Source organism: Perca fluviatilis, chromosome 10 (genome assembly GCF_010015445.1).
Source record: "Perca fluviatilis chromosome 10, GENO_Pfluv_1.0, whole genome shotgun sequence".
NCBI classification, from domain to species: Eukaryota; Metazoa; Chordata; class Actinopteri; order Perciformes; family Percidae; genus Perca; species Perca fluviatilis.
The window spans coordinates 14,680,354-14,704,312 of record NC_053121.1 but is presented as its reverse complement, the minus strand read 5'-3'; the positions used below and the strand labels follow the sequence as shown (position 1 = coordinate 14,704,312).

The 23,959-nt window shown below is 41.7% G+C and overlaps 2 protein-coding genes and 1 non-coding gene across 9 annotated transcripts in view; 2 read left to right on the top strand and 1 right to left on the bottom strand.

The window, feature by feature from the left end:
- The window catches only part of zgc:154054 (uncharacterized protein LOC777616 homolog), a 27,359-nt gene extending 26,261 nt beyond the window's left edge, over window positions 1-1,098 (bottom strand). The window contains exons 1-2 of one of the 6 annotated variants that reach the window (XM_039814397.1): window positions 936-1,098; window positions 754-789 (exon numbers count right to left, since the gene is read on the bottom strand). In XM_039814397.1, the coding sequence (XP_039670331.1) occupies window positions 754-789; window positions 936-1,056 (157 nt within the window). In that variant the 5' untranslated portion in view covers window positions 1,057-1,098. The remainder of the gene's footprint in view (window positions 1-753; window positions 790-935) is intronic. The other 5 variants (XM_039814396.1, XM_039814402.1, XM_039814400.1 and 2 more) reach the window with 5 other exon arrangements.
- On the top strand, window positions 210-281 carry trnaa-ugc. The gene has a single exon. It is a non-coding gene; the product is annotated as a tRNA-Ala (tRNA).
- A 5,934-nt stretch (window positions 1,099-7,032) lies between the features above and the next one.
- On the top strand, window positions 7,033-19,176 carry mmp17b (matrix metallopeptidase 17b). 2 transcript variants are annotated; one of them, XM_039812557.1, is made up of 12 exons: window positions 7,034-7,156; window positions 9,651-9,868; window positions 10,966-11,098; window positions 11,682-11,829; window positions 11,993-12,101; window positions 12,305-12,482; window positions 12,903-13,079; window positions 14,781-14,874; window positions 15,821-15,894; window positions 16,031-16,180; window positions 16,528-16,794; window positions 18,117-19,176. In XM_039812557.1, exons 2-12 carry the CDS (start codon window positions 9,722-9,724, stop codon window positions 18,503-18,505), a joined length of 1,866 nt encoding a protein of 621 aa, XP_039668491.1. In that variant the 5' UTR covers window positions 7,034-7,156; window positions 9,651-9,721; the 3' UTR covers window positions 18,506-19,176. The 2 variants fall into 2 exon arrangements, with proteins under 2 accessions (XP_039668492.1, XP_039668491.1); XM_039812558.1 differs by lacking the exon at window positions 9,651-9,868 and having other exon boundaries at window positions 7,033-7,156.
- Window positions 19,177-23,959: the final 4,783 nt, after the last annotated feature.

Below are 23,959 nucleotides of genomic sequence, written 5' to 3'. Positions count from 1 at the left end.
AATGACTAACGTTGAAGATTTTGTTCTGTGGTGGATGTAATAACTTCAGTTATTGTAGGCTATGTTAAGTTAGCCTATGGAAGTAATTTTAGATTAAAGTTAGGCTACATTATAGAAACAGACCGGCCTTCTGTATAGAACGATTCTTTTAAATTTCAAAGTGCTATAAGCATATACAAATAGCCTGATATTGACAGAGATCTTCATCAGGGGATGTAGCTCAGTGGTAGAGCGCATGCTTTGCATGTATGAGGCCCCGGGTTCAATCCCCGGCATCTCCATGTTTTGGCTCTATTCTTTTCACGGCGGTCTACGTATCCACTAACAACCAGACGAACTCATCGGTGAATATCTGCTCAGTATGCACTTCAGCTAGACTACTGTGTTCACACGAGGAGCGATAAAGCAACAGACTACAAGTCATTTTCGACGGAAGCCGGCGACATGAAGCTACAAACTGACACTTGTCGCTGCGTGACGGGCGTGGCACGCTACAAATCAAAGTTGAGTCCTCAACTTTCAATGGCGACAACGTAGCTGTGTTTAGAGCTTTTGACGCTGGTAGTGTGAACATAGCATCGGCTACTCACAATAACACAGCTTGTAGGCTATCCGCGCAGTGAAACCGACTGGCAGAGACAGGAACGCTGTCTGCTGCTTTTTGTTTTCCAAGAGTAGGCCTACACAATTTGAAATAATCTTGTTGGTGTAATAGTCAATCAACGTCCTGTTAGAGGGGTGCACAACACTCACCAGGGGCCTTTGGACTTATTTCACCTCTGTCAGCTTCTTTAACCCATCATAATTAAGAGAAGGTGTCATGACCAGCGCAAAGGTTATGACAAAAACAAGGGAGACACAATTAAGGATTAAATTAAAACCAATTCAATTAACCCAAATTAAATATGACATGAATAAAACATGTATTTCAGTACCGTAGTGAGTGCATGGGTGAAGGTGAGTGTGTGTGGAAAGCAAAGCAGCACCCCAAAGACAACCTAGAGCCCAAACACCCCCACTGCTGGCTGTGTGGACGGACAGCAGACTGAAGTGCATCTCCAACCCTCTAGGAAACAGGAAGGCAATCAGGAAGAGTGGACTCAGGTGGGGCTCGTCCTCCCTGTGCCACTCAGACTACCTCCTATAAGATGTCAATGTTTTAAATGTACCTGCCTATGAAACGGACTCTTTTAAATTTCTCTTTTAAAATGTGAGTTCCTTTGCTTGATTTTGAGTTCCATTTAATTTTTTCTTCTTTTTGTTTCCTGTCTGTAGGTTTGTGTTTGTATTTGTGCTGCTGTGCGTCTCAGCCAGGTGTCCCATGAAAAAGAGATTCTTAGTCTCAATGGGACTCTCCTTAAATAAACGTTAAACAAATAAAATACATAATGTAACATTCTGAAAACCATTCTGCATTTTCAGTATACTTTTGATATGTTAATTATATTTTACTGATGATATTACTTTTTATCTCATTATCATTTTTTTTTTTTTTTTTTGGGGGTCTTTCTTCAACATTTCCTGTGAGACCAAAGTGACTTAGAAGCCACTCATCACTGTGAGCAGAAATGTAATTTGAGCTTTGACAAATATTAATGCAAGAGTGGCAAAGGCTGAGTTTCTACAAGACCAATTCACCCAAATTACCTCACGTAGGGCCTACCTGTAGTTATGTAGATAGTTTTGACGTTTGTCCAGGTTTAGAGACATCGCTCTATGAGCGCATTAGCTACAGTTGTGTTGCTGAACTCAATGAATATAGATATGTTCAGTGCAGGCTGGGTCTGTATGTATAGTTCCAGGCCCATGTCAACAGAGCATACGCTGAAATGTCTTTTTCCTTGGACGCGTTCTACCTTCATACAGTCTATGATACCAGAGATAAGTGAGAAAATATTTGATTTGGTATTTGGGAAAACTATCCCTTAGCCAGACCCACATCAAGATGTTGGGTGGAAACACCATTGGCAGGGCTCAATCTGAGGGGCGGGATAAACGGTTGTCTTTCAAATTCCCTCTGCACGCTGTAATGGCAAAAATTACATTTAAGCATAATTCCTTGTATTTTTATGTTTTATTTCTACTTTAATTCTCTCACAAATGCTGGAAGAGTCTATCTCATTCCCACATGTAGATTTTGATTCTAACTTTGTGAGACATCCAGTCTGGAACATTATGTGAGCACTGTTAGCCTGAACCGATAAAGGTACAAGGTCACCCTAAAACTCTCTAGTTTTCCCATGCCAGTTAAGATGTAACTGGGGGGGTGAAAGTCGTACCGGGAGGAGGAGGCGAAATGGCTCCAAGATGTCTCTTGTATTTCTCTGATTGTCTTCATGTGTATCAGATTGCATGTAAAAATTGTAGCGTCATAATAATCCAAGTGCGTGTGTGTTGTCACTCTGAAGATGCATAAAAGCCTGGTGTTCAGTTCACTCATTTGAGAAACTGACTCCAAACTGGGCTGCGGCCTTTTGTGAAATCATGTTGCTCCTATATTTGCAAATATACTGTATCTTTTTTAATAAAATACAAAAACCCAACTTGGTTTTGTTTTCAATTTACTAAACTCTGAAATTCCCCCCCCCTGCTGCAAAGGAAACTTCCATAACAACGCTATAGGATAGCGCTACAACCAACCGGAGCAACGAGTTGATAGAATAAACTTTTGCCGTATCCGGTCAGCAAAACTCTGAACACATCTTCCTTTTTTAAGAATGACTTCAGTGCCGTTCTTTGTTCTTTTCGCAAAGAAAAGCTTAACTCCAAGTCTTCCAGACTTGCGGCCAAAGCCCATTCAAAAGACTGCTGTTCGCCAGCAGCAGTAGCCATCTTCTTTGTTTTCAAGTAGCAGGGAATTCACGCGGAACCTTCGCAACTCTGTCGTCATTATGTTAAGCCCGCCCACCGACTCTATACACAATGTGATTGGCCTGACCAGAATTGGTTTTTCCAGCTCGCAAGCCAACAGAAAGTTGCTAGACGACCCTGGCGGCAAATTACATTTGCTGCCGCTAGAGTGCGTCTGGATTTCTAGGCTACCTTTATTCCCTTGTTTTCATGAAAAGCCATGAAATCACCATTACAAGTTATATTTTATAAGCACTTTATTGGGGGTTTCTGGGTATGGTCATATGATGAAATTCCATTTGAAGTCATTCTCTAACATCCTGACTGTCCTCTCTGCTCTGACGTCCACATTATCTCACACTGCGCTCTTTGTGGAGCTGCAGCCTCCACCTCTTGGCCCTCCACCCGGAGCTGAGGTGGTTAACCACCATGTGATCCCCAGCCACCACAGGTCAGCTCTGTCACAGCAACATCAGGGCGAGGAACTTTTAATACAGATTACTAGCCTTTTAGCCCCAGGCTAAATGCTTCCACATCATCAGACAGAACCACACAGAGTAGAACTCTAGTGGAATCCCTGAACACTTTTATAATTTTTGTGAATTTTAGCAGTGGGCAAACTGGAAAATATTGGTTACGAGAACCAAATGTAGTGTATCGTTGCATTATGTTGTGTATGTTATATTGTTGTGTTGTGGCAGCTCCAACAACTCCAAAAAAGTATGTGAGAGGCTATGGGCCTTTCAGTCAAAGTGTGAGGCAGATGTGTGCAGAGAAACACTGTGCAGTCAGTGACACACAGCTCCATTCATACATTTACCAAGATCCCCAGCCCACCCAGCATCCATCAGCCATTACCACCAAGTAACCTTTGACCTGTCCCAGTAGCTGCATTCATGAGGAAGTAGCCTGTTGTCACGGTGACAGAGGAAACGCCTAATCTTCATTTACCCCAGAAACTTTGATTTGATGTTTTCAAATGAACTTATTGTGAGAAAAAGGAGCAACATAGAGATGGACTGCTTCATACAGTAGATCATACATTGATATTGATATATATTTTTAGCACAGTATTACCTGTAGGCAGTCTGGTATAAAGTAATTGAAATCAATACTTGAGTTAAAGTAAAAGTATCTTACCAGAAAATGACTTTGGTAAAAGTTAAAAGTCTCCTTTTAGAATAATACTTAAGTGAAAGTCTTAAAGTATTTTGGCCTAGGTTTTTTTTTTTTTTGCCGCTTAGCAACAAACAGACGTTAACTGGAATGGAGGTGCATTAACTTGCAATCTAGGAGCAATTATATTTTTTTTCCCCAGTGTAACAAATTTCTTATGATTTTATTTTGTAGTAACGAGTAACTAAAATGCTTAGGGGGAAATGCAGTGGAGTAAAAGTATAATTTATTTTTAGGAAATGTAGTGGAGTAAAAGTTTCTGGAATATGAATAAAGAAGTAAAGTACAGATATGTGAAAATTCTACTTAAGTACAGTAACAACGTATTTGTACTTCGTTACATTACAACACTGCCCGTAAGCCTTTTTCATCCCTGGGAGGAGTTGGCAGGTATTCCTTTCAGCCCCAGAAGGCTCCCTGCTTCCAGCCAGTGTATCCTTCAGGTGACAATAAAGAACCTGAGCACACCTGCACACAACAGAATGTAAATCTCTTGATGCATTGAGGAAATACAGTACTGCAAACACATAAGTACAATAAGCAAAATAATCAAAAATGACCGTCTACGATGAATGTATTCATTTCACTGTAGGAATCTTTGGCTGGGATTGTCCCAGACACGCCAATCAGTTAGCTGGAATGGTTTGACTGTGCTGAGTAAATGATATGTGACTGTAGCAGGCATGGTCAGTGCTCCACATTTAAGTGCTCATATTATGCTCATTTTCAGGTTCATAATTGTATTTAGAGATTGTACCAGAATAGGTTTACATGGTTTAATTTTTTTTTAAAACATCAAGATTGCTGCAGCTCCTCTTTTCCCCCTGTGTGTTGAGCTCTCTGTTTTAGCTAAAGAGTGAGGAATCTCACTTCTGTACCATCTTTGTTGGGAGTCGCACATGCGCTGTAGCTAGGTCAGCACTGCTTGTGTTACAAAGTGACTGTTTGGAGCAGTTTGTGAACAGTGTTTTCTGTTGGAGTCCCTTTGGGGTGGACTTTGGGCTTTTTCACTTTGTACACCTATAACATGCACAAAAAAGATATATAGCACTATAAAGGAAATAGCTAAATGAAATGGCTGTAAATGACATGTCTGCAGTCAATCTAGACTAGACTTACAAAATACACTATAATCAGGAAGAAATGGTAACACACCACTTATTGAAGGTTTTGTGCCAACTTTAATTTTTGGGCTGAATAAAATGTTTTGGATGCAAAAGTAATAATTTGCACTCACAAAATAGACTTAGAAAGAGTAAGAATGTAATCTGACAAACACAAATCGTTCCCTGGTCTATTTTTTGTATGCAGCATTTTCCTGTGTCACATTTGGGCACTCAGGAAAGGTGAATCCCAAAACTCAGTGCACGTCACTCCTACTGAAAGGCCCCGGCATGTCCTGCAGGCCCTGCAGTAGGTCTATGATGTGACTATCCAGCCAGTACCAAAGGGATTCCAGAGAAGTTCCACACTGCTGTCTGACACATTGGGCTTAGAACATGTGAAAGCATCTTCATGCTTGATGCATCGCTTGTGATTGCCAAGATGTAATCTCAGCTCTCAGGCCAGTGTGTCGACTCCCGTTCTCTTTTTTTTTTTTTTTTTTTTAAATCTTCTGTCCATACAGATGTGAGGATATTTAGTGAGCTTTGTAAAAGCTGTTGTCTTCTCTTTCCTATTCAAGCTACTTGCTCTGTCACAGTCACAGGCTGTGTGAGGGTGTGGCATGCAGGGAGACAATCACAGAATTGAACTCTCAGTTTCTGTGAAATAGCAGCACAGATTGGGACACATCTTCCCCTTTGGCCATGTCCAGAGTTCATGTATAGACAGGAGATGATGCAAACATCCCTTTGCTTGCATATAGTAGACAGTCAGAACAGGTACATCTGTGTCATTGCATTTCATGATCAGACGAGAATGTAACTGTTCAAGGTGTTCTGCATGTAACAATGACATTCAAAGTTGTACTGAAATAAAAGTACTAAAGTGTGGTGAGCCAGTAAATCTACACTGAGGAAACACAGCAAATGTGAGCAGTTCAGAGTAGGCTTGTTGAAGAGCGTTAGTCAGTCCGTCCTGCTGCAGAAATGCATCGGAGGAATCAGGTTTCCTGCAAAAACATCTCATAAGCCCTACACGTGTTTTTACTATCAGCCATTGTCCCTCAGCAGACAAAGAGCAGATTAGATGGAACTTAATGATCCCAGTGGGACGCCTCAGCTGCTATTAGGAACAGGACTGAAGAAAGAGAGAGAATAGCAGTGTTGGCATGAATAAGCTTATAGAAAATATGCTCTTGCAATTCTCTCCAGCAAGTGATTCCACTTTATGTCCTCTGCTTTTTAACTTCAAATGGATTGTGATGAATGTGTTTATGGAGAGAGTTGAGTAGAAGAATGTCGCGAAATAATGTTGCACTTGAAGAAAGAGGTCACAATACTGGCTGTGCCGAGCCTCTTAACAGTTGGTCCAATGACTTCAACACAAAGAAAGAACACAAGAAAAAAGGAAACAAATCTGTTCGTCTTCATTTCAGTTTGTAATCCTTGCGTTAAGAGGATTGTGTGTAAAATGTTAATGCCGTCATCAGAGAAGATACACATGAGCATGCAGATGTTGCACACAGGGAAACACGCACACACAAAATCTAAATCCATCTTTGCTGTGTAACACTCACTAATCCTCCCTGATCACGCGCAGGACACCAGACGGCGACTGAGTGCCGTGCCGGGACTTATGTTTGAGTTTTAGAATAGAGGAATCAAGGAAAAGCAAAGCATTTATTTTTCACATGTTAAATATTGGTTGGGATGTGGATCTCACAGATGCCAAGAGAGTGATGGAGTGAGCAAACTGAGGCCGAATCTTCTTTAGTGAAAGAAAGAGGATGTTTCTGCAAACATGCAAGCTTACATTTGTCATGGCAGTGCGGGATGTGTGTGTGTGTGTGTGTGTGTGTGTGTGTGTGTGTGTGTGTGTCTGTATGTGTGGTGGTGGTGGGGGGGGCGGGGTAGGCTTGGAGCTGAGCTTTGAGGGAAGAAGCAAGAGAAGAGAAAGGACCCATCTGTTCCTATAGTGGCAGATAAAGAGAGAGTGAGAGGGAGGACGGACGCAGAGGAGGAGGAAGGTAAGCATGGAAACTGTCTTGTTTAAGGTTGTGTGCAGCTTATACTGGTCTAGATTGGATTTAAAGTGTTTTTGCATGGGTTGTAGTGAAAAGTGTTAGATATCGGAGGCCTGTGCCAGATGGTGACAATATTGCATGTGTCAGGGCCAATAGAGTCAGAATTACTGATGACTGGGCTTCGGTGTGGCGGATTAATCTACAGTGAAAAAAGGAAAGTAAACATTTGAGAATCATTCCGGGATTTTAGAACTACTTATGGTCTGAGCATCCCCAGCCCAGCCCAGAAGATTTTCTTTCGACCTTTTAAAAGGAAACCTTTTAGTTATTTAGTTAACTGTCAAACCTGTAAAAGGTTCAGTTTACTCTGGTTTACATGCTCCTGTAAAGAAAGCTAAATGTCGCAAGTTGATTCTACTGTATATTCTTCATTTGGATCCCTGTTAACTTAATCCCATGTGAGATTCATTCGATTCATTCGTTTTTTGTTACTTTTGAAAGAGAATCCTCTGGAACAGTGTTCATCAGTTCAGTTGGGGTCCAATCCAAGCAACCTGTGCTCACTTAATATGAGTTATGATGTGTATGCTATATGTATATATATATATATATATTTGTATTAAAATATTGTATTTTGCAGATATTGTATTTTGCAGAATTAGAATAATATTACCTTTGGTTATTTGGTTTTGAACAGTCTAGCCCTCCTGACTCTTGGCCTGTACTCTCTTTGCTGCTTTGATCTCATTTCTTTAACACTGTCCCCCTCCTCCATTCATCCCTCCCTTTCATCCTTTCTTCTCTACCCCCCCCCCCCCATGCTTTAAATGAAATGGTGTACCCTCTAACTTAATTAAATGAAGCGTCTGACTGATGCAGACACACACTCACATGCATCAGTGTCCTGTGCAGCAGTCAGCGTTGCCCTCCTCTCCGTGTTTTATGATCATTGCTGTCCATCTTCTGATTGCATCTGGTGTATTGTCTCCCCAGTGGGAATACAATATGGATGTTTCCCGTCAACTTCATTCACTCACTACTTTAACTCGTTCATGCTGTCGTGACATTGGATGTCATAGTGTTAGAGAAGAACAGAGAGCTGTTCAGTTATCTGACCAGGAATAATGTATGCACAAAAAGCCAGGGCAGGTAGAAGGCATTAGTTAGTGAAGACACTAGAGATAAGAACCTAGTGAAAAGTGCATCCTCTGGATTTGCATATGTGAGGGAGCGAGCCCAGAGAGTATTTGGGTAAAAACACAATTTCAGACAGATTTTGGGCTCAAAATTTTGTACGTGTAAAGTCACATGAGATGTGCTGGGCGTGCTCACATGGCGCTGCTCATACAGCGGTTATAGCTGATAATGCTGTCCTGACCCATAGTGGCTGGACGTTGACGCGGAAGCTGATGCACACCCTCCCACCCCCATCCCAGCACTCTTAGCACCATATCGGCTCAAACACCTCCATGTCTGCTTGTGACATTAGAGGCAAGAGCCATGTGCAGACCATATTAGATAATCCCGGCCCAGACTGCCGTTTAAAGTCCCCTTAATGTTCCAGTTAGTCTGGATCAATGGCAGTACATTTCCAGGATAATTGCCTTTACTTCCAGCCAGATGTCCCTCCCCTTCTCCTCTCTGTGTGTTTCTGTTTTCAAACTCCGTTCTCTTGGGGAAACAACAACAAAATTTGAGCTAGCAAGCTACACGCTGAAAATAGCAAGTTTTGAAGAAAATTTGGTGCAACAAGGCAAGCCTGTTTGGTTCTTTCGGGGAATGATTGTAAAGATTTACGAAGAATATGTATACTATGCAGTAACTATGAGGTTTAACCATGTATCCAGTTAATTTAGTTAGCTCACGTAACTGTACTGTGTCAACAAATAACTTTATTTAATATTGTATGTGGCGTTTTCTTTTGAGGGGTGCAAATGTTCCACCAAAACAAGTTCCTTCCCGACACTATTATGAAGAGCCACCGTTGCTGCGTCCGGAGCTTAGCATTGCCTAAGACGGTTGTGATTGGTTTAAAGAAATGCAAACAACCCAGAGGGTTTTTTCCCCTATACCAGAATGCATCTGTGGTGCCAGACCTTAATCCACAGAGCTGTGGAGATAGAGCTGGGAATGTGAGACTAGGTCTGAGTTTACTTATTTATAGTGTTCCAGATCATTCCAGGCCACTTCAACCCCTGATTATGAATTAACAATGTATCATTATAATATGAAAACAATGTGACAATTTTCATCGTAGTGATGAACTTACAGAAACTGCTGAATCGGCAGCTCCCCTCGGCTGTACGAGCTTTATAAAGAGTTTCAATTGATTTTCTGTCTGGCTGCAACTCTACTGTTTTATTCACTCACTGCTCTCAGTCCACTGTACACTACCTGCTCAGCACCAAACAGCAGACTTAAGATTATGTTATTTTCACTGCTGTAAATCCTCCGTAAAAACTTTCCATTTTCATCTTATTTTTTGATTTCACTCCAGTGATGGAAAATAATCTCGGACTCCAATGGATTAACAAACGGCTTTGAAGATTTCTCTCAAGTAAATATTTCATGCAAAAATATTCAGCCAAGATGAAGAAGTGGATAGTTTTTCTGTGGCTGAGCAACGGATGGATGCAAACTGCTGCTGCTGATACAACCCCCACACCCTCCTCTGCACCAGTGACACCCACTGAAGATGAGGGCACCCACCTGGTGGTAAAAGAGACAGCATGAACATTTATAGGGGGCAAGGAATGCAATCAGGAATGTGAATCAGTGTCTACATATCTGACTCTGAGCTTATTTACTGTATATCAACTCATTTGAAGGAGACATACCTAAACATATGTTTGCAAATTAGCACTACCAGGAGCAACATGAGTGGTGGGTGACAATTTGGCTCAAAAGCCATTTTGTAGGACCTTGAGTCTGGATTTTGAGTTTGGGTCCCAGTTAGTCCAGTTTACCTGATGGTGTTACTACACCTGAATTTTGCATCCTGGATCTGAAAGGGCTCCAGTCAAACAAACTCCTGAATTAAATCTTGACTTGTGCTTGAGGATGCCATTGCCTTCAGCTTATATACTGTACATATATACCCTCAGTTGCCAGTTTATTAGGTCCACCTAGCTCAAACTAATGCAATCTAATCCATCAGTCCTATAATACATTCTCCTTCAAGGAGGTTATAATGTTCAGTTTTTGTTAAAAACTGTTTTAGAAAGGTGTTGATTCAACTATCGGATCATCAGTATTTAGTCCGTCCCATTTATATCAAGGCATCGTTTGTCAAACACAATGGGTCCAGGTGAAGACAACAATGCAGAAAGCATGCATGCCAAGATAGCATGCTAACAAAGTGTACATTGATAGAAATCCTAAAATATGTTCAGGCCATAGAGCTCTACCTTTCATTTGGTTTGTATGGAGGGAAACTTTGGATCAGACCAAACTTGTTGGTTTTCTCTTGAGGCGATAAAGGTTATATCCACATAACCCTATTTCCCACAAATGCACTTAATTGCACTTAAATGTTCACCGGTTCCGGTGCCTTCCTTGCCTATACTGGAAATCACAGGGAGGAAGCCAGGCAATAATGCTGACCTGAAGCATGAGACAGGACCAATTAATCCAGTGTCAGAGACCTGTGGGTTGTACACATTAATTTGCTTTGAGTTGCCTAAACATAACCATAAAAAAGCACAATTTTTGGGTTTACTGTGAACAGTTTGTAGACACTTTCAATGTATGTTTCTTTAGGGTTGCCAGATGCCAATGTATGTAGATGACTACCTGCTCTTCTCTACTCATAGGATTGGTTGATGAAGTATGGCTACCTCCCACCCTCAGACCCTTCCACTGGTCAGCTGCAGGCCTGGACAGCTGTCACTAATGCTGTCAGGGCCATGCAGAGGTTTGCAGGCCTTAATGACACTGGAGTTGTAGGTAAGGAGAACAGACGGTGGTTGTGGAAACCTGTATGCTTTACTTTAAAGGGGACATGTCATAAAAGAGTACATTTTTCAGTGCTTGTATACATTAGTGTACCTGAAAAGTCGACCCGACCCACAAACTGAAATAAGATGACCCGGTCAGTTTCTTTGTGAAAACGTGATTCAATCAGCCAATCAAATTCAGCTCTCCTTCCTCTGTCACATGCAGGCTCATTAGATACACCGCCTCCCATCTGAGTAGCTCCGCCCATGGCTTAACAACTACCTTTGCTAAGGTGCAACATATTTTTCTCACAAGCCAATCAGAGCAGACTGGGCTTTTTGGGAGGGTGGTTAAAGAGACAGGCACTAAAATGGAGCGTTTCAGACAGAGGGTCGACACAGGTACATTCAGACTGATAGTATGTTAAAGCATTAAAGCAGGTTAACATGTTGTAGTAGAAATTTGAACCTGAAAATGAGCATGATATGTCTCCTTTAAGGTCCAACAGCTCATGTTCAGGCTACTCCTTCTTGAATCTGGTGTTGTATACGTGACTCTCTCCTCTGGTTCTTCTGTGCTTTGGTGTGTTCAGATGAGGAGACAATGGCGGTGATGAACAGTCCACGCTGCTCCCTACCTGACGAGCCATCCAAATCACCGGCCAACCAAGAAGGGAACGACATGAGGAGAAGGAGGAGAAGGGCTATCTCCATGTGGTCACGCAGGAACATTAACTGGAGGTTGGATCAGATTCATTTCTTGTAATCCATACCTGATAATGATCAAATTGGAACAAACATGAGTAGTTTCTGTTTTCAATTAGGATTGTGAACTTTGTTTTTTTACAGACGCACATTTATTTGTCTCTCTATTACACACATAAACACTCTGTTACATTCTTAGGTTGCATTCATATCCCTCCTCTTCTCATCTGTCCCGGGAAACCATTCGCTCCCTGGTCTTTTATGCTTTAAGAGTGTGGGCAGAGCCGACACCCCTGGAGTTCCATGAGGTTGGTACATTAGACTGATGCTGCATTAATGACATACGGGAAAGATGGCCAAGATGAGTTTCCTACAGGGCTGGTACAACACCATGTTAGGACAGAAGCTGGGCTCAACTATCCATGCCCAGCCTACTGCTGCAGTTTTCCCAAATCTGCCCTGAGAGGCCTAATCACCATCTAGCGTCCTTTCTATTGCCCTATGTCTTCAGGTGGGCAGCCCAGAGGCAGCTGACCTACAGGTAGACTTCCTCCATGGTTACCACGGTGATGGCTATCCCTTTGATGGGGCAGGCGGTGCAGTCGGCCATGCTTTCTTCCCATCAGACCGTGCACGGGCAGGAGGAGTTCATTTGGATGCAGAGGAGGAGTGGGCCTTCAGACAGCCAGGTGGAACAATGTTAAAAAAAAACTTCTGCACTTCTAATATTATTACATCATAATTGCACAGTGACATCCAGGCGTCATACATTCATGCTCCCCAGAAGGAAAACCTTCTTGAGTAAGACTACTCCAGCCTGTTCTGTAGTGGCACCCTGAGATAAAACTTTGAATGTGGTGCCTTTGCAGCACCATTGTCAGAAAAGCGACGCTGTCTCTTTGATGTTTGTTATGTGCAACAGCTCCATCTGGTGCTGTGCTGTAAACATTGCATCCTGTAGTAGCTGCTCGCAGGGCTCGAGGCCAAATCAGTCCTACCAAAAGTGAAGTATAAGGCTGGATATTAGAACGACACAGCCCTACGCCTTCTAATCAGCTCATCGTTCTGTTTATCTATCTTTACTTCATCTCCCCCTTCTTCCTTCCCAGCATCTGAGGGCACAGACCTATTCACAGTGCTGGTCCATGAGTTTGGCCATGCACTGGGCCTTGCTCACTCCTCATCTCGCCACTCAGTGATGAGGCCGTACTACCAGGGTCCTGCTGGAGATCCTCTCCACTACCGCTTGGGCCCTCAGGATCTGGAGCACATTACCCAGCTCTATGGTAAGGCTCCTTGGAGGACATTTACATCAGCAGGTGCATGAAGGATCCCACCCACCCGGCACACAAACTGCCCCCCCTCCCGCCCCACCCCTTAACGCCAGAACATCAAGGCTATAGTGCAGCTTCTTCCCAGAGGCTGTGAGGCTTATGAACTCATGGACTTCTGCACTTGTTGCTTACTGAGGCACTATTCTTTTAACTGCTGCTCGGTTTTTTAACTATGTGTTCTATTTATTTTAGCTAAGACACTTGTTATTTATTGTGTACGCTGCTGAGTCTGAGTAAACATAATACATTTCCGTTCCTTCATGTTTTTAACGTGACAATAAATGATCAGAATCTGAAATAGACCTTCTCTGTGTTTAAAAAATCAGAATGTCCACCATGAGAATTTAGGGTGCAAACATATTTTCTAGTCTGGTTGGCATGTGAGAATGCATATATCACATGGACCAAACCATAGCATGACAACATCAGAGAAAGGAGACAATGACTTCATTATTATGTCTTCAGATAGTAAAAAAGGGCCACACAGTGCATAAAACTGGATTTGGATGAACTGAGGACAGCTGTGAACCAGTTGCGTGGACTGACCTCTGTTGTGTTATTGAGGAAGTACAGACAGCCATGTATCGGAAAGAATCAAAGAAAAAGAAATTCTCTGTGTTGAAATGTGAGACTGCGTTGTTGTTAAAAAAAGAAAAAGGTCCTTGATTAACTTTGCATAATGCACGCATGCTTCGTCCAGCTGTCGGCAGCTCTTAAGCCAGTCAGCTGTGTTCTTGGGAATGCAAACCTCTGTTCATATTCATCGGTATGAGGATCAAGCAGCTGCTTTTTTACTTAAATTCATCATCCTTCTTGGGTTCAGGGCTGCTGTGGCAGGAGGTTCTGCCTCAGTTGCTCTTCTTTATGAAAGCTGACATGGTGACACCATGAAGTTGACTTGTGTGGTTCTCAGTAAAATGTCTCAACATTGGACCTTGAAGTTTGGAACAGATATCCATGGTGCATAGATGAATCCTAATGACCTTTCATCTACAGTAGCACCACCAGCAAGTCAAGCTTGTATCCAGTGAAACATCTCTATATCCACTAGATGGATTGGCATGCAATTTTGAACAAACGTTCATGGTTCTCAGATGTATCTTATTTATTGGTGGGCAAACAAGTTTTGATATTTGTTTTTGGAAAATATGGTGCCAGTTTCTCCGTGACATTAGCCTGGGTAAACCCTGACAAACTTCCGGCAAATTTGAGATTTGCTCTCAGTTGCAACTGAGAAGGGTCTGGTGTCAACCAGGCTACCGTGACATAGTACTCTGTTATAGTACACATTCAACAGCTAGTTTTGTCCACCCCACAAAACTTCTCTCCTATGCAGTACCAGTCATCATGTGTAAGTTCAGTTGTTGTACAAAAGTAATTTAATTTAATTCATAATTAAATTAATAAAGCAGCATCAGCAATTAATCAACTGTATAGTGACCAAGTTATTAGAACTCTTGAGATTGCTTTATACTGATTATACTGGAGATGATTTCATGAAATAATTATCGAAAAAAAAAAAGAAAGTGGCGTGTGGTCACTACCACAAACACTTGGTCTGTGTCTGTTCTGCCTGCATAATTATTGCTTTAGCATTACTGTGTCTAGCTGTTTATTGCCATAGGGTTTAAATTGATTTGATTTTTGGTTTAGGTAAGAGGAATCAGCTGCTGGCCACTGACGCTCCTCGCCTCGCCCCTGAGCCTGAGCGGCACCACATAGGCCGCCACCATGATCACAGATATGGGTATGACTTACAACATTAAATAGATTAAGAGACATTTCCAGCTTGGATTTGTTTCACCCGCAAAATGTGTTCACAGCTCTACAATAAGCACTAGATGTGTCATCTATTTTGTGATTTAGTCTTAGTCCTGAGATGAAAAGTCCATGTTAGTTGTAGTCATATTTAGTCAACCTTATCCTTTTAATTTTCTGTTGATTTAAACACTTGACATTTTAGTCATCAAAAGATTAGTTGACATAAATATGTTTTGTAGAATAGTTTTTCAGTGAACGTTCAATCAAACTGATTTTAGCTAAAGGAACTGAAATTAGCCACAAAATGACACAAACAATGATGCAAAATGGTTGTATGATGATGAATGTCTGGTCTTATGTTATGTATTTAACCAATGATGCAGATATGAAACATGTTCTGATTTGAACCAATATGATTTAACAAAAGAGGCCTACAGATGAATGGAACATACATGCTGTCTTTACAGTCGTCCTGTAGCGATGTATTAGACTGTTATATGCATAACTATATTCAATGTTGCACACAACACAAGCGAGTGTGACACAGCTGTCCAAAACAAATTTTCCATATAAAATGCTATGTGTTTTAATAACCAGTAGATGTATAGACCACATTTAGCTGCATGGAATCATTTAAAATCAACAGACCAATGTTGCAATTTTATTGTGCATGCTTTAGCATGGATATTATGTCTAACACTCCAAACAAACTTGTCTGAAGCAAGAGGTATATCAATACATGGATTTCGTCAACATCTCGTCTTTATCATGAAACAAATTTGAAACAAGGAATCATGATGATCACTGCATGAGATAGTATTATTTTTTAAGCATTGACTTAAGGTGTTAAAGTTTGTCTTTGATTGTATCCTATCGAATGATTTTCTTTTCTCGAATGATTTTAAGTCTCGCTGTGTGTTTTCTCCATTCAGCCCCTTCATAGATCGCTGTAACATCAGTTTTGATGCTGTGGCAAGAATCCGTGGGGAGACTTTCTTCTTCAAAGGTCTGAATATACACCACAAACTGACTCGTTAGGCATGTCAAATTAGAAAAAAAGACATTGATTGAAGTAGTTTGTGAAGGTGAAAGCTGTCTGGCTTCTCCTCCATTCTGTCATCTTTTACTTGTCGTCCCTCCAGGTCTGAGGATGTGGCGAGTCAATGGTGGGGGCTTGGTGTCGGGTCGCGGGGCTTCAGTCAGAAGGCTGTGGAGGGGTCTACCTGCTGACCTGCATCGGCTTCACGCTGTGCTTGAGAGACAGTCCGATCATGCCATCATCTTTATCAATGGTATACTCCAATGATGTTAATACACTGGCAATGTTACTTCCTGTTTTACATCATATCCCGAACAGGTTTCCCTTTCCTCAGAGACGTACTCAGTAAAAGCATGAATAAATGAATGAGCCAGTAACTGAGTCCATTCATAAGAGACTGAAAAAAGACAAGAAAGACAATAAATTACACTTCACTGACTCAACACAAAAGAAATGACAGCAAAACGGTGTCCACATTGACAGCTGTTTGCTACCCAGTGTTAAGATCAACTCAATATATTTTCCAATAATGCAATATCATTATGCTGTGTGAATCAGCCAACTGAGCATCTGACCACTCCAGGTTGTGTCCTGCTGCAGGTTCCCACTTCTGGCTGTTCAGGGATCTGTCCCTGCAGGAGGGCTACCCTCAGCCCCTGTCCGCCCTCAGGATGGGGGGCGGCCTAGCTGGAGCAGACGAGGATGAGGAGGAGGAGGAGGCAGCAGCAGGGAGGTGGGGCCTGGTCTGGGACACAGAGCAGGGCCCTGTGTGGGGGAAGATGGGAAACGCTGAGGAAGAGAAGCATGAAGACAAGTGGACTCAGCTGCTCAGAGAGGGGGTCAGTGGCATCACCACAGACAGCGATGGTGAGGACAACAGTCATGTTTGTGTGTCACGTTACATATGTCTATCCTTATAAGGACCAAATGAGACAACATTGTGTTAGTTTCACTTGTACAATGGTTTAGTTCATGGATTTAGAAGTTCAGTTAGGTCAGGGTGAGTTATGGTTCAGGACGGGGCCTTTGGTTAAATGGGCTAAACTCAAAATACTGAAGAAAAAGTGGGCTGGGATTGCCTGTACACGGCTCTCACAGACCGTTCCCCAACACTTTGTCATTGCCCTCGGCGTCTGATACCGACGCACAAGGAACTCAAGTGCACGCGCATAAAGATGAGAGGCACTCAGATCACAACAAACATAGAGGAAGGGTGACTTCATTCATTACTAAAGCAAGTATTGTTGTCTTTGTACTTGTGCTCTGCACAATGACAATAAAGTTGAATCTAATCTAATCTAATTGTATTGCTACTATATTATTGTTCTGAAGATTGATTACAGCCCCATCCTTTATTCTTGACCATAAACATTTCATTGTTCATAGTAATCCATAGTGAGTTTAGCAGGGCAGCTAAAATATGTCTGATATAGTTCAGTTTTAGCCGGTAAACCAGACGCTCATGTTTTATTTTCTCTGCGGGTTATTTAGTTATTGTTAATTTTATTCCAAAGGAATCTTTATCATACAGCTCCAAACCGTAACCCTGGAACCAGACAAATTTGCAGCTCATGTTTTATTTGCTCTGGCAGATCTGTCTGGTCCTCCTCCCCTTCCACAGAGTTCCGGTCGGGCCAATCACAACAGTTTATCTCATGTGGGGCGTGTTTGATATGATGACTGTCAACCTGCGGAGCCTTTGCACTTTACTTAAAATACGTGATGACATCATTTTTGGCTCGCACACTAAGGCAGGCATAACCATAACTTTTGCATCATTATGTGGAACTTTCTGTTGAGGTACTATTTTAAAATCCTGATGGTAACAGACATGTTGAAGCTCCACCATCAAAGCTCATCTCTGCACGCTGTAGTCTGTTACATTTGTCCGTCACTCTGCGCTACGTCACATCTCGTTGCTCTGATTGGTTGTACGTTTATCCAATCATGTCCAGAGGCATTTTGGTTTACGGCTGCTGATAACGCCTCTTGGAAATTAAAAATGAACTGAGAGGTTCCAGACTAACACGCATTTGGGATTTGGTCAGGTTAGTTCAGATTAAAAGGGAGAAAGAGGGTGGAAAAACAAGCAAGCACTTTGGATCTGTTGTCACTGTTACACAAAATAAAATGACATTTTGGCTGCAAAACATTCAAAAGTTCTGAAAACTTCTCTCCCTCTTCTCCAGGCTCTGTCTATCTCTTCAAAGGAGACTCATACTGGAAGTTCATGTTTCCAGGCTCCACACTGCAGGACGGATACCCACGATCCTCTACTGCAGACTGGCTGGACTGCCCCGACTCCTCCTCATCCTCTCCTGTGGTGGACGACCTCTCCTTGTCTCTGTCTCCGCCTGCAGGAAGACAGGAGCTCAGGGAGAGATGGAGGGAGACGAAAGAGAAGGAGGAAGAAGGAGGAAGGAGGAGGGACAGACATGGAAAGCAACATAAAGACATACAGGACAGAGGTTCACACATCTGGACACAATGCATGTGCCAAAATGGAGCTCTTGGTGGCAGGACGACATCTTCTATTGCTTCCTTGCTGCTGATTACATGGACACTGTTTGCTATCTAAAGCAGCACAGGACTATGGAAGTCAGCTGTCTTATCAGTTTTAATGAGGAGGCACAAACAATCACCATGTGGGTTAGGTTAGGGTTAGGGTTAATTAGGCAAAGAAGAGAAACTACAAACACTCACCATGAGAAGAGAAGATCGAGCCACTCTGCATGTTCAGTCAGAGCTGGAGTCTGGACAGGGTTAGCCTAGCTTAGCATAAAGGCTGGAAGCAGGGGGAAAGCGCTACCCTGGTCATTTGTAATTTTACTTCATCCATCCACCGGCACTTGGGCACCGCTGCCAGACACGGCTGGTGAGCAGGCATGAGTTTAATGCCATGACTGTAGAAGCTGGACACGTCTCTCTGACGACAGGACTCCCAGCTGTTTGCCAAGGCAAAGCTCCAACTTATTAACAACAACACTATAAAACCACCAATAGTTGTTTTTAAATGTCTCTTTGTGTATGGGTGAAGCAAACAAGGTGCAATGTGTTTTTATATTTTTAATAGAGCCAGTAGCTGTTCCCAGGTTAACCATGACCTGAGTCCAGCTCCTACTTAAGAGTAGATTAGGGTTCCACTTTTATAGCATTGTCACACTCACGATGGACAGTTAAAAAAAGAAAAGAAATCGTAGCCGGGTTGGCTCAGTTGGTAGAGCAGGCGCACATTTACATAGCGGTTTATGCCTCGACGCAGAGGTCAAGGGTTTGACTCTGACGATTTCCTGCATGTCTTCCCCCTTTCTCACCTAGATGTCCTGTCCATTAAAGGCAGAAAAGCCCACAAAAATAATCTTAAAAAAAACAAAAACTAATTGATGAAATGGAACCAGAGACTTCATCAACTTTTTTATACCACACACTCTTCTTTCTTGTTATTCCTGGCACAAACATTACCCACAATGCAACTCCAGCAGTTTGTTTGGAAATTTGATGTGTTTTGCTAGTAATAGGTAATGTAGCCTTGAGGAGTGGACTACAGAGGTCTGGTAAGCTCACTTAATTCTAATACTATAGATATATATAAATAGAATATACCCTGGATTGTATTTTTGACCTTAACAGCACAGCTTTGTGAAAGGGGAAAATCTAGGTAAGCACTGAACTTAATTTCTGCTATGCTGCACATTTTGCTTTTGGGACTTTTTGATCTCTAGAGATGTTCCTGTCCACCTCATCAGATATAATTTGGTGTGAGAGACCAGGGTTCGAATCCCACTGCAATACATCAACCAATGAGTCCCTGAGCAAGACACTTAACCACTAGTTGATCCAGAGGTGTGTGACCTCTGAGATATATATATATATATATATATATATATATATATATATATATATATATATATATATATATATATATATATATATATATATATATACAGCAATTGTAAGTCGCTTTGGATAAAAGTGTCAGCTAAATGACATGTAATATATATATATATATATATACACACACTACTGGTCAAAAGTTTTTAGAACACCCCAATTTCTTTAGTTTTTTTATTGAAATTTTAGCAGTTCAAGTCCAATGAATAGCTTGAACATAGCAAGCATGGAGGAGGAAGCCTGATGGTCTGGGGCTGTTTTGCTGGATCCAGGGTCGGTGATTTGTACAGAGTGAAAGGCACCCTGAACCAAAACGGCTACCACAGCATTTTGCAGAGCCATGCAGTACCCTCTGTATACACCTAGTTGGTCAGGGGTTCATCCTACAGCAAGATAATGACCCAAAACATAAGTCCAAGCTATGCCAGGACTACCTTAGCAAAAAAGAACAAGATGGTACACTTTAAAACCTGGAGTGGCCAGCACAGTCACCAGACTTAAACCCCATTGAGCTGGTTTGGGATGAACTGGACAGAAAAGTGAAAGCAAACCAACTACAAGTGCCACACATTTATGGGAACTTCTGCAACAGAGTGGGGAAGAACTTTCTGAAGAATACTTGATTTCCATTGTAGAAAGAATGCCAGCTGTTATATCTGCCAAAGGGGGCTACTTTGATGAGTCTAAAATTTAGAATACATTTTGGTTTATAAATTGATTCCATGATTTCTTTTTTAACTTAAATTGTCATTTGTTCTATTCTTTCATTTCAGATTACAATAAGACATTGAACTGCATGAATTTCAATAAAAACCTGGAAAAATTGGGGTGTTCTAAAACTTTTGACCGGTAGTGTATATAGTTTGGTTGTTTTATAAAAATGTTCTTTTTTTTTTTTGCAAATGTCTTTCCATAAAATGTCAATCCATAATAAAGTAGTAATATCAGCTCCAGAACCATTATGGTCAGTGCACAGGGCTGAGTGCCATGTTCCTTGAACTAGACAGATGACCAAAAGTTCAATGTATGTTCTGTTTTCTATGTTCCCTTTCCCTTCACCCAGTGATCACTTTAGACAACTCAATAATTTCAGTTCAATCAAACAAAACATAACATAGGAAAAGAAAATAATTGATTATTGGTTGCACAAAATGTAACCAGCCGATCTGCTGAGCGTAATGGCTTGACACAACATAATTCCAGTTAGAGAATGCAGTATAGTACTAAGCAGTCCTTCCAGAAAAACGCGGAGTTTTTTTGTGATTGTTGCGGGCAAAAATCCTTGATTATGCGGCACGTTTTCTTAAAAAATGCGATGGAATATGCGGGATATTTATGCAATTTTATGCGATGAAATTGCGGGAACTTGCAAAAATTGCGGGAACTTGCAAAAACTGCGGTTTGATGAAAAGGAGAAAAAAAGGGAATCCCCAACATTTCAAAAAATAGTTTACAGATATTCAGTCATCGCAATACGTAAACAAATAAGATACAAAAATATATACAAATAATATAAGATGAAAGTAAAAATAAAAGTAGTTTAAACAGAGGGAAATAAAAGATACAAAAGAGACAGACTTTCAAAAATCGTTAATAATATAGACAGCAGGAGCACTTAAAGAAAGAAATTTGAGTAGACATCAGATATTAACATAGCTTTCTTATTGGATACAAACTTAAGAGACTCAAAGCACATGTCAAATTCAACACCCTGCTTTTCGATGAAGTTCACGTCGTGTAATTACATCACTTCATAACGTTCCCATGGCAACGGGAAAATGGCTGCTCTTGTGTGAAGTAAACGCAACATTTTTCAACTTTCTGCTAAGATACATGTGACTTTTTTGCAACAAAAATGCGGGGATTATGAAATCATGCAAGCCCCGCATATTTTGCGCGGAAATCGGCAATTTATGCGGCGAAAGTGCGGCGTATTTGAAAAGACTGTGGCCCCCGCATAAATATGAGGACTTTGGCTGATTATGTATTGAATTATGCGATCGCATAATCGAGTTTTTCTGGAGGGACTGACTTAAGCAACATTTGCGGTTAACTAAGAAGGTAAACGAATGCTCCCTAATTCTAAACCACAATCCACAGTGCTGCAGAGGAGGGTCTGGCTAGTCCACACAGCATTCCTGGATGGGAAATAAACGTGCTCTGGTTTATTGGCATGTCTTCTTTTTTTTAAGATAATTTTTTGGGCATTTTAGGCTTAATTGACAGCACAGCTGAAGACATGAAATGGGACAGAGAGGGGGAACGACACGCAGCAAAGGGCCACAGGTCAGAGTTGAACCCGGGTCCGCTGCGTCGAGGAGTAAACCTCCATATATGGGCGCCCGCTCTACCAACTGAGCTATCTGGGCACCCGGCATGTCTTTAAACCAATCACAATCGTCTTGGGCGGTGCTTAGCGCCGGACGGAGCCACGGTGGCTCTGCAAAATAGTCTCGGGAAGGAACTTGGTGGAATGTGTACGTTCAAAAGTTGTTTAGTCGTGCAACAGAAAACTCTGATTGGACAGATAGTCTAGCTAGCTGTCTGGATTTACCCTGCAGAGATCTGAGGAGCAGTTAACCATAGTCCTCAGAAATCCACCAGAGTTTAGAACGCCAACACAAAGGTGGCTGGGTTAGTTCAGTTGGTAGAGCCGACGTACATATATAGAGGTTTGCTCCTCAACACAGCGGCCGGAGGTTCGACTCTGACCTGCGGTCCTTTGCTGCATATCATTCCCTCTCTCTCTCCCCTTTCATGTCTTCATCTGTCCTGTGAAAATAAAGGCCTAAAAATTACAACACAAAGAAAGAGGAAGGTGATGGACATCGGCTGAAAAGAGTGATTAAGAGTGTCATTGGAGCAATCCCGGAAGTGAAACGTCATGGATATAGACTATAACCATGACAACAAAGGTCCTCTAATAATTTGAACTTAAACTATCCTCTTTCTCTGATTCCCACCAGGGCATGTTTGTGCCCTAACCTAACCAAACCTTAACCACAGCATTGTCATGTCATGAAACATCATTCTGGAGGGCAGTTTTTATCGTTGGACTTACTCTCTATTTATACGACTCTCAATAACAAAGACAGAGATAAGAAAACTGTTAACACATACTATGGTCACATAAACGGATGATAACACTTTGATTTATACATTTTTGCTAATCTTTCTGAGAGTATCACTAAATACAATTTTAGCATACGTCAGCTATAATATGTCAGAGATTTTCCTCGGAGCAGGTCAACTCAAGAATAAAGAAAATACAGTTCCAATGAGACAGAAGACGTGGGTTTGCAAAGTTGAGGGTATAATTTCTTATTTCCAAAGAAAGGGCAGATTGAGATTTCCATAGTAGGTCATGTCAGTGATCTGTGCACAGTTTAATCAACAGAGAACAGAAACAGAAAAAAAGAAAAATCACTCTGGTATTACTAATACGAAAACATTTTGTGGCTAGTTTCACATTCTAAGGGCAAGACAAACCTGTTTCTATGGTCCCCTGTCTGACAGGCCAACCGTTGTGGCTATCAGTGTCTTTGAACATCATGACCATCAGTGTGATGTGACTGTTTTGTGGGGTTTTCCTTCCTTCTTCTCATGTACCTGCCAACGATGTTCAGTATTTGTTCTTTGTTAAAACATGTTGTTTAGTAAAAAATGGATTAAGAGCTTGTGATGACCTGTACAGTAACACAGAACTGTCTGAGAAGCTGTCAACTGTTTCGGAAAGGGCAAAGGTATCCAAAGATACCTGAAAGGTGATTGGATGAACCATGTGTCTATCACGTCCGCCATTGTTGTTTTAACCAAACCTCGACCGTCACACACACCTAAACCACGCCTGGAGCTGCTAGTAGCTCCTCAGCGGAAGATGGTAGTTCAGACACAAACACATTACTTGAAGCCTGACAAGATGGATTTTCGTGCGATATGTGATCCTGTGATACTCAGGTGATCTCGTGATATCGTGAGAATCCAGCTGCCGTGCAAGGTAAAACAAATGAACACTCACTTTTAAAGTGTCCAAATCTAGCCAGTCTCACTGTTCGTGTGGCATTCACATTTGGTGCAGATTGCCACTGTTGAGATGCCCTTGAACAAGGCACATAGCCAACTGAGTTGCTGTCCTGATCTC

Bases quoted from the DNA above. Each gene is read 5' to 3' on its own strand.
- mmp17b (XM_039812557.1), top strand. From the start codon at position 9,722: ATGCAAAAATATTCAGCCAAGATGAAGAAGTGGATAGTTTTTCTGTGG. The intron at 11,830-11,992 runs GTTGGATCAGAT...TTACATTCTTAG, and splicing joins CGCAGGAACATTAACTGGAG to GTTGCATTCATATCCCTCCT. The intron at 12,102-12,304 runs GTTGGTACATTA...CTATGTCTTCAG, and splicing joins CACCCCTGGAGTTCCATGAG to GTGGGCAGCCCAGAGGCAGC.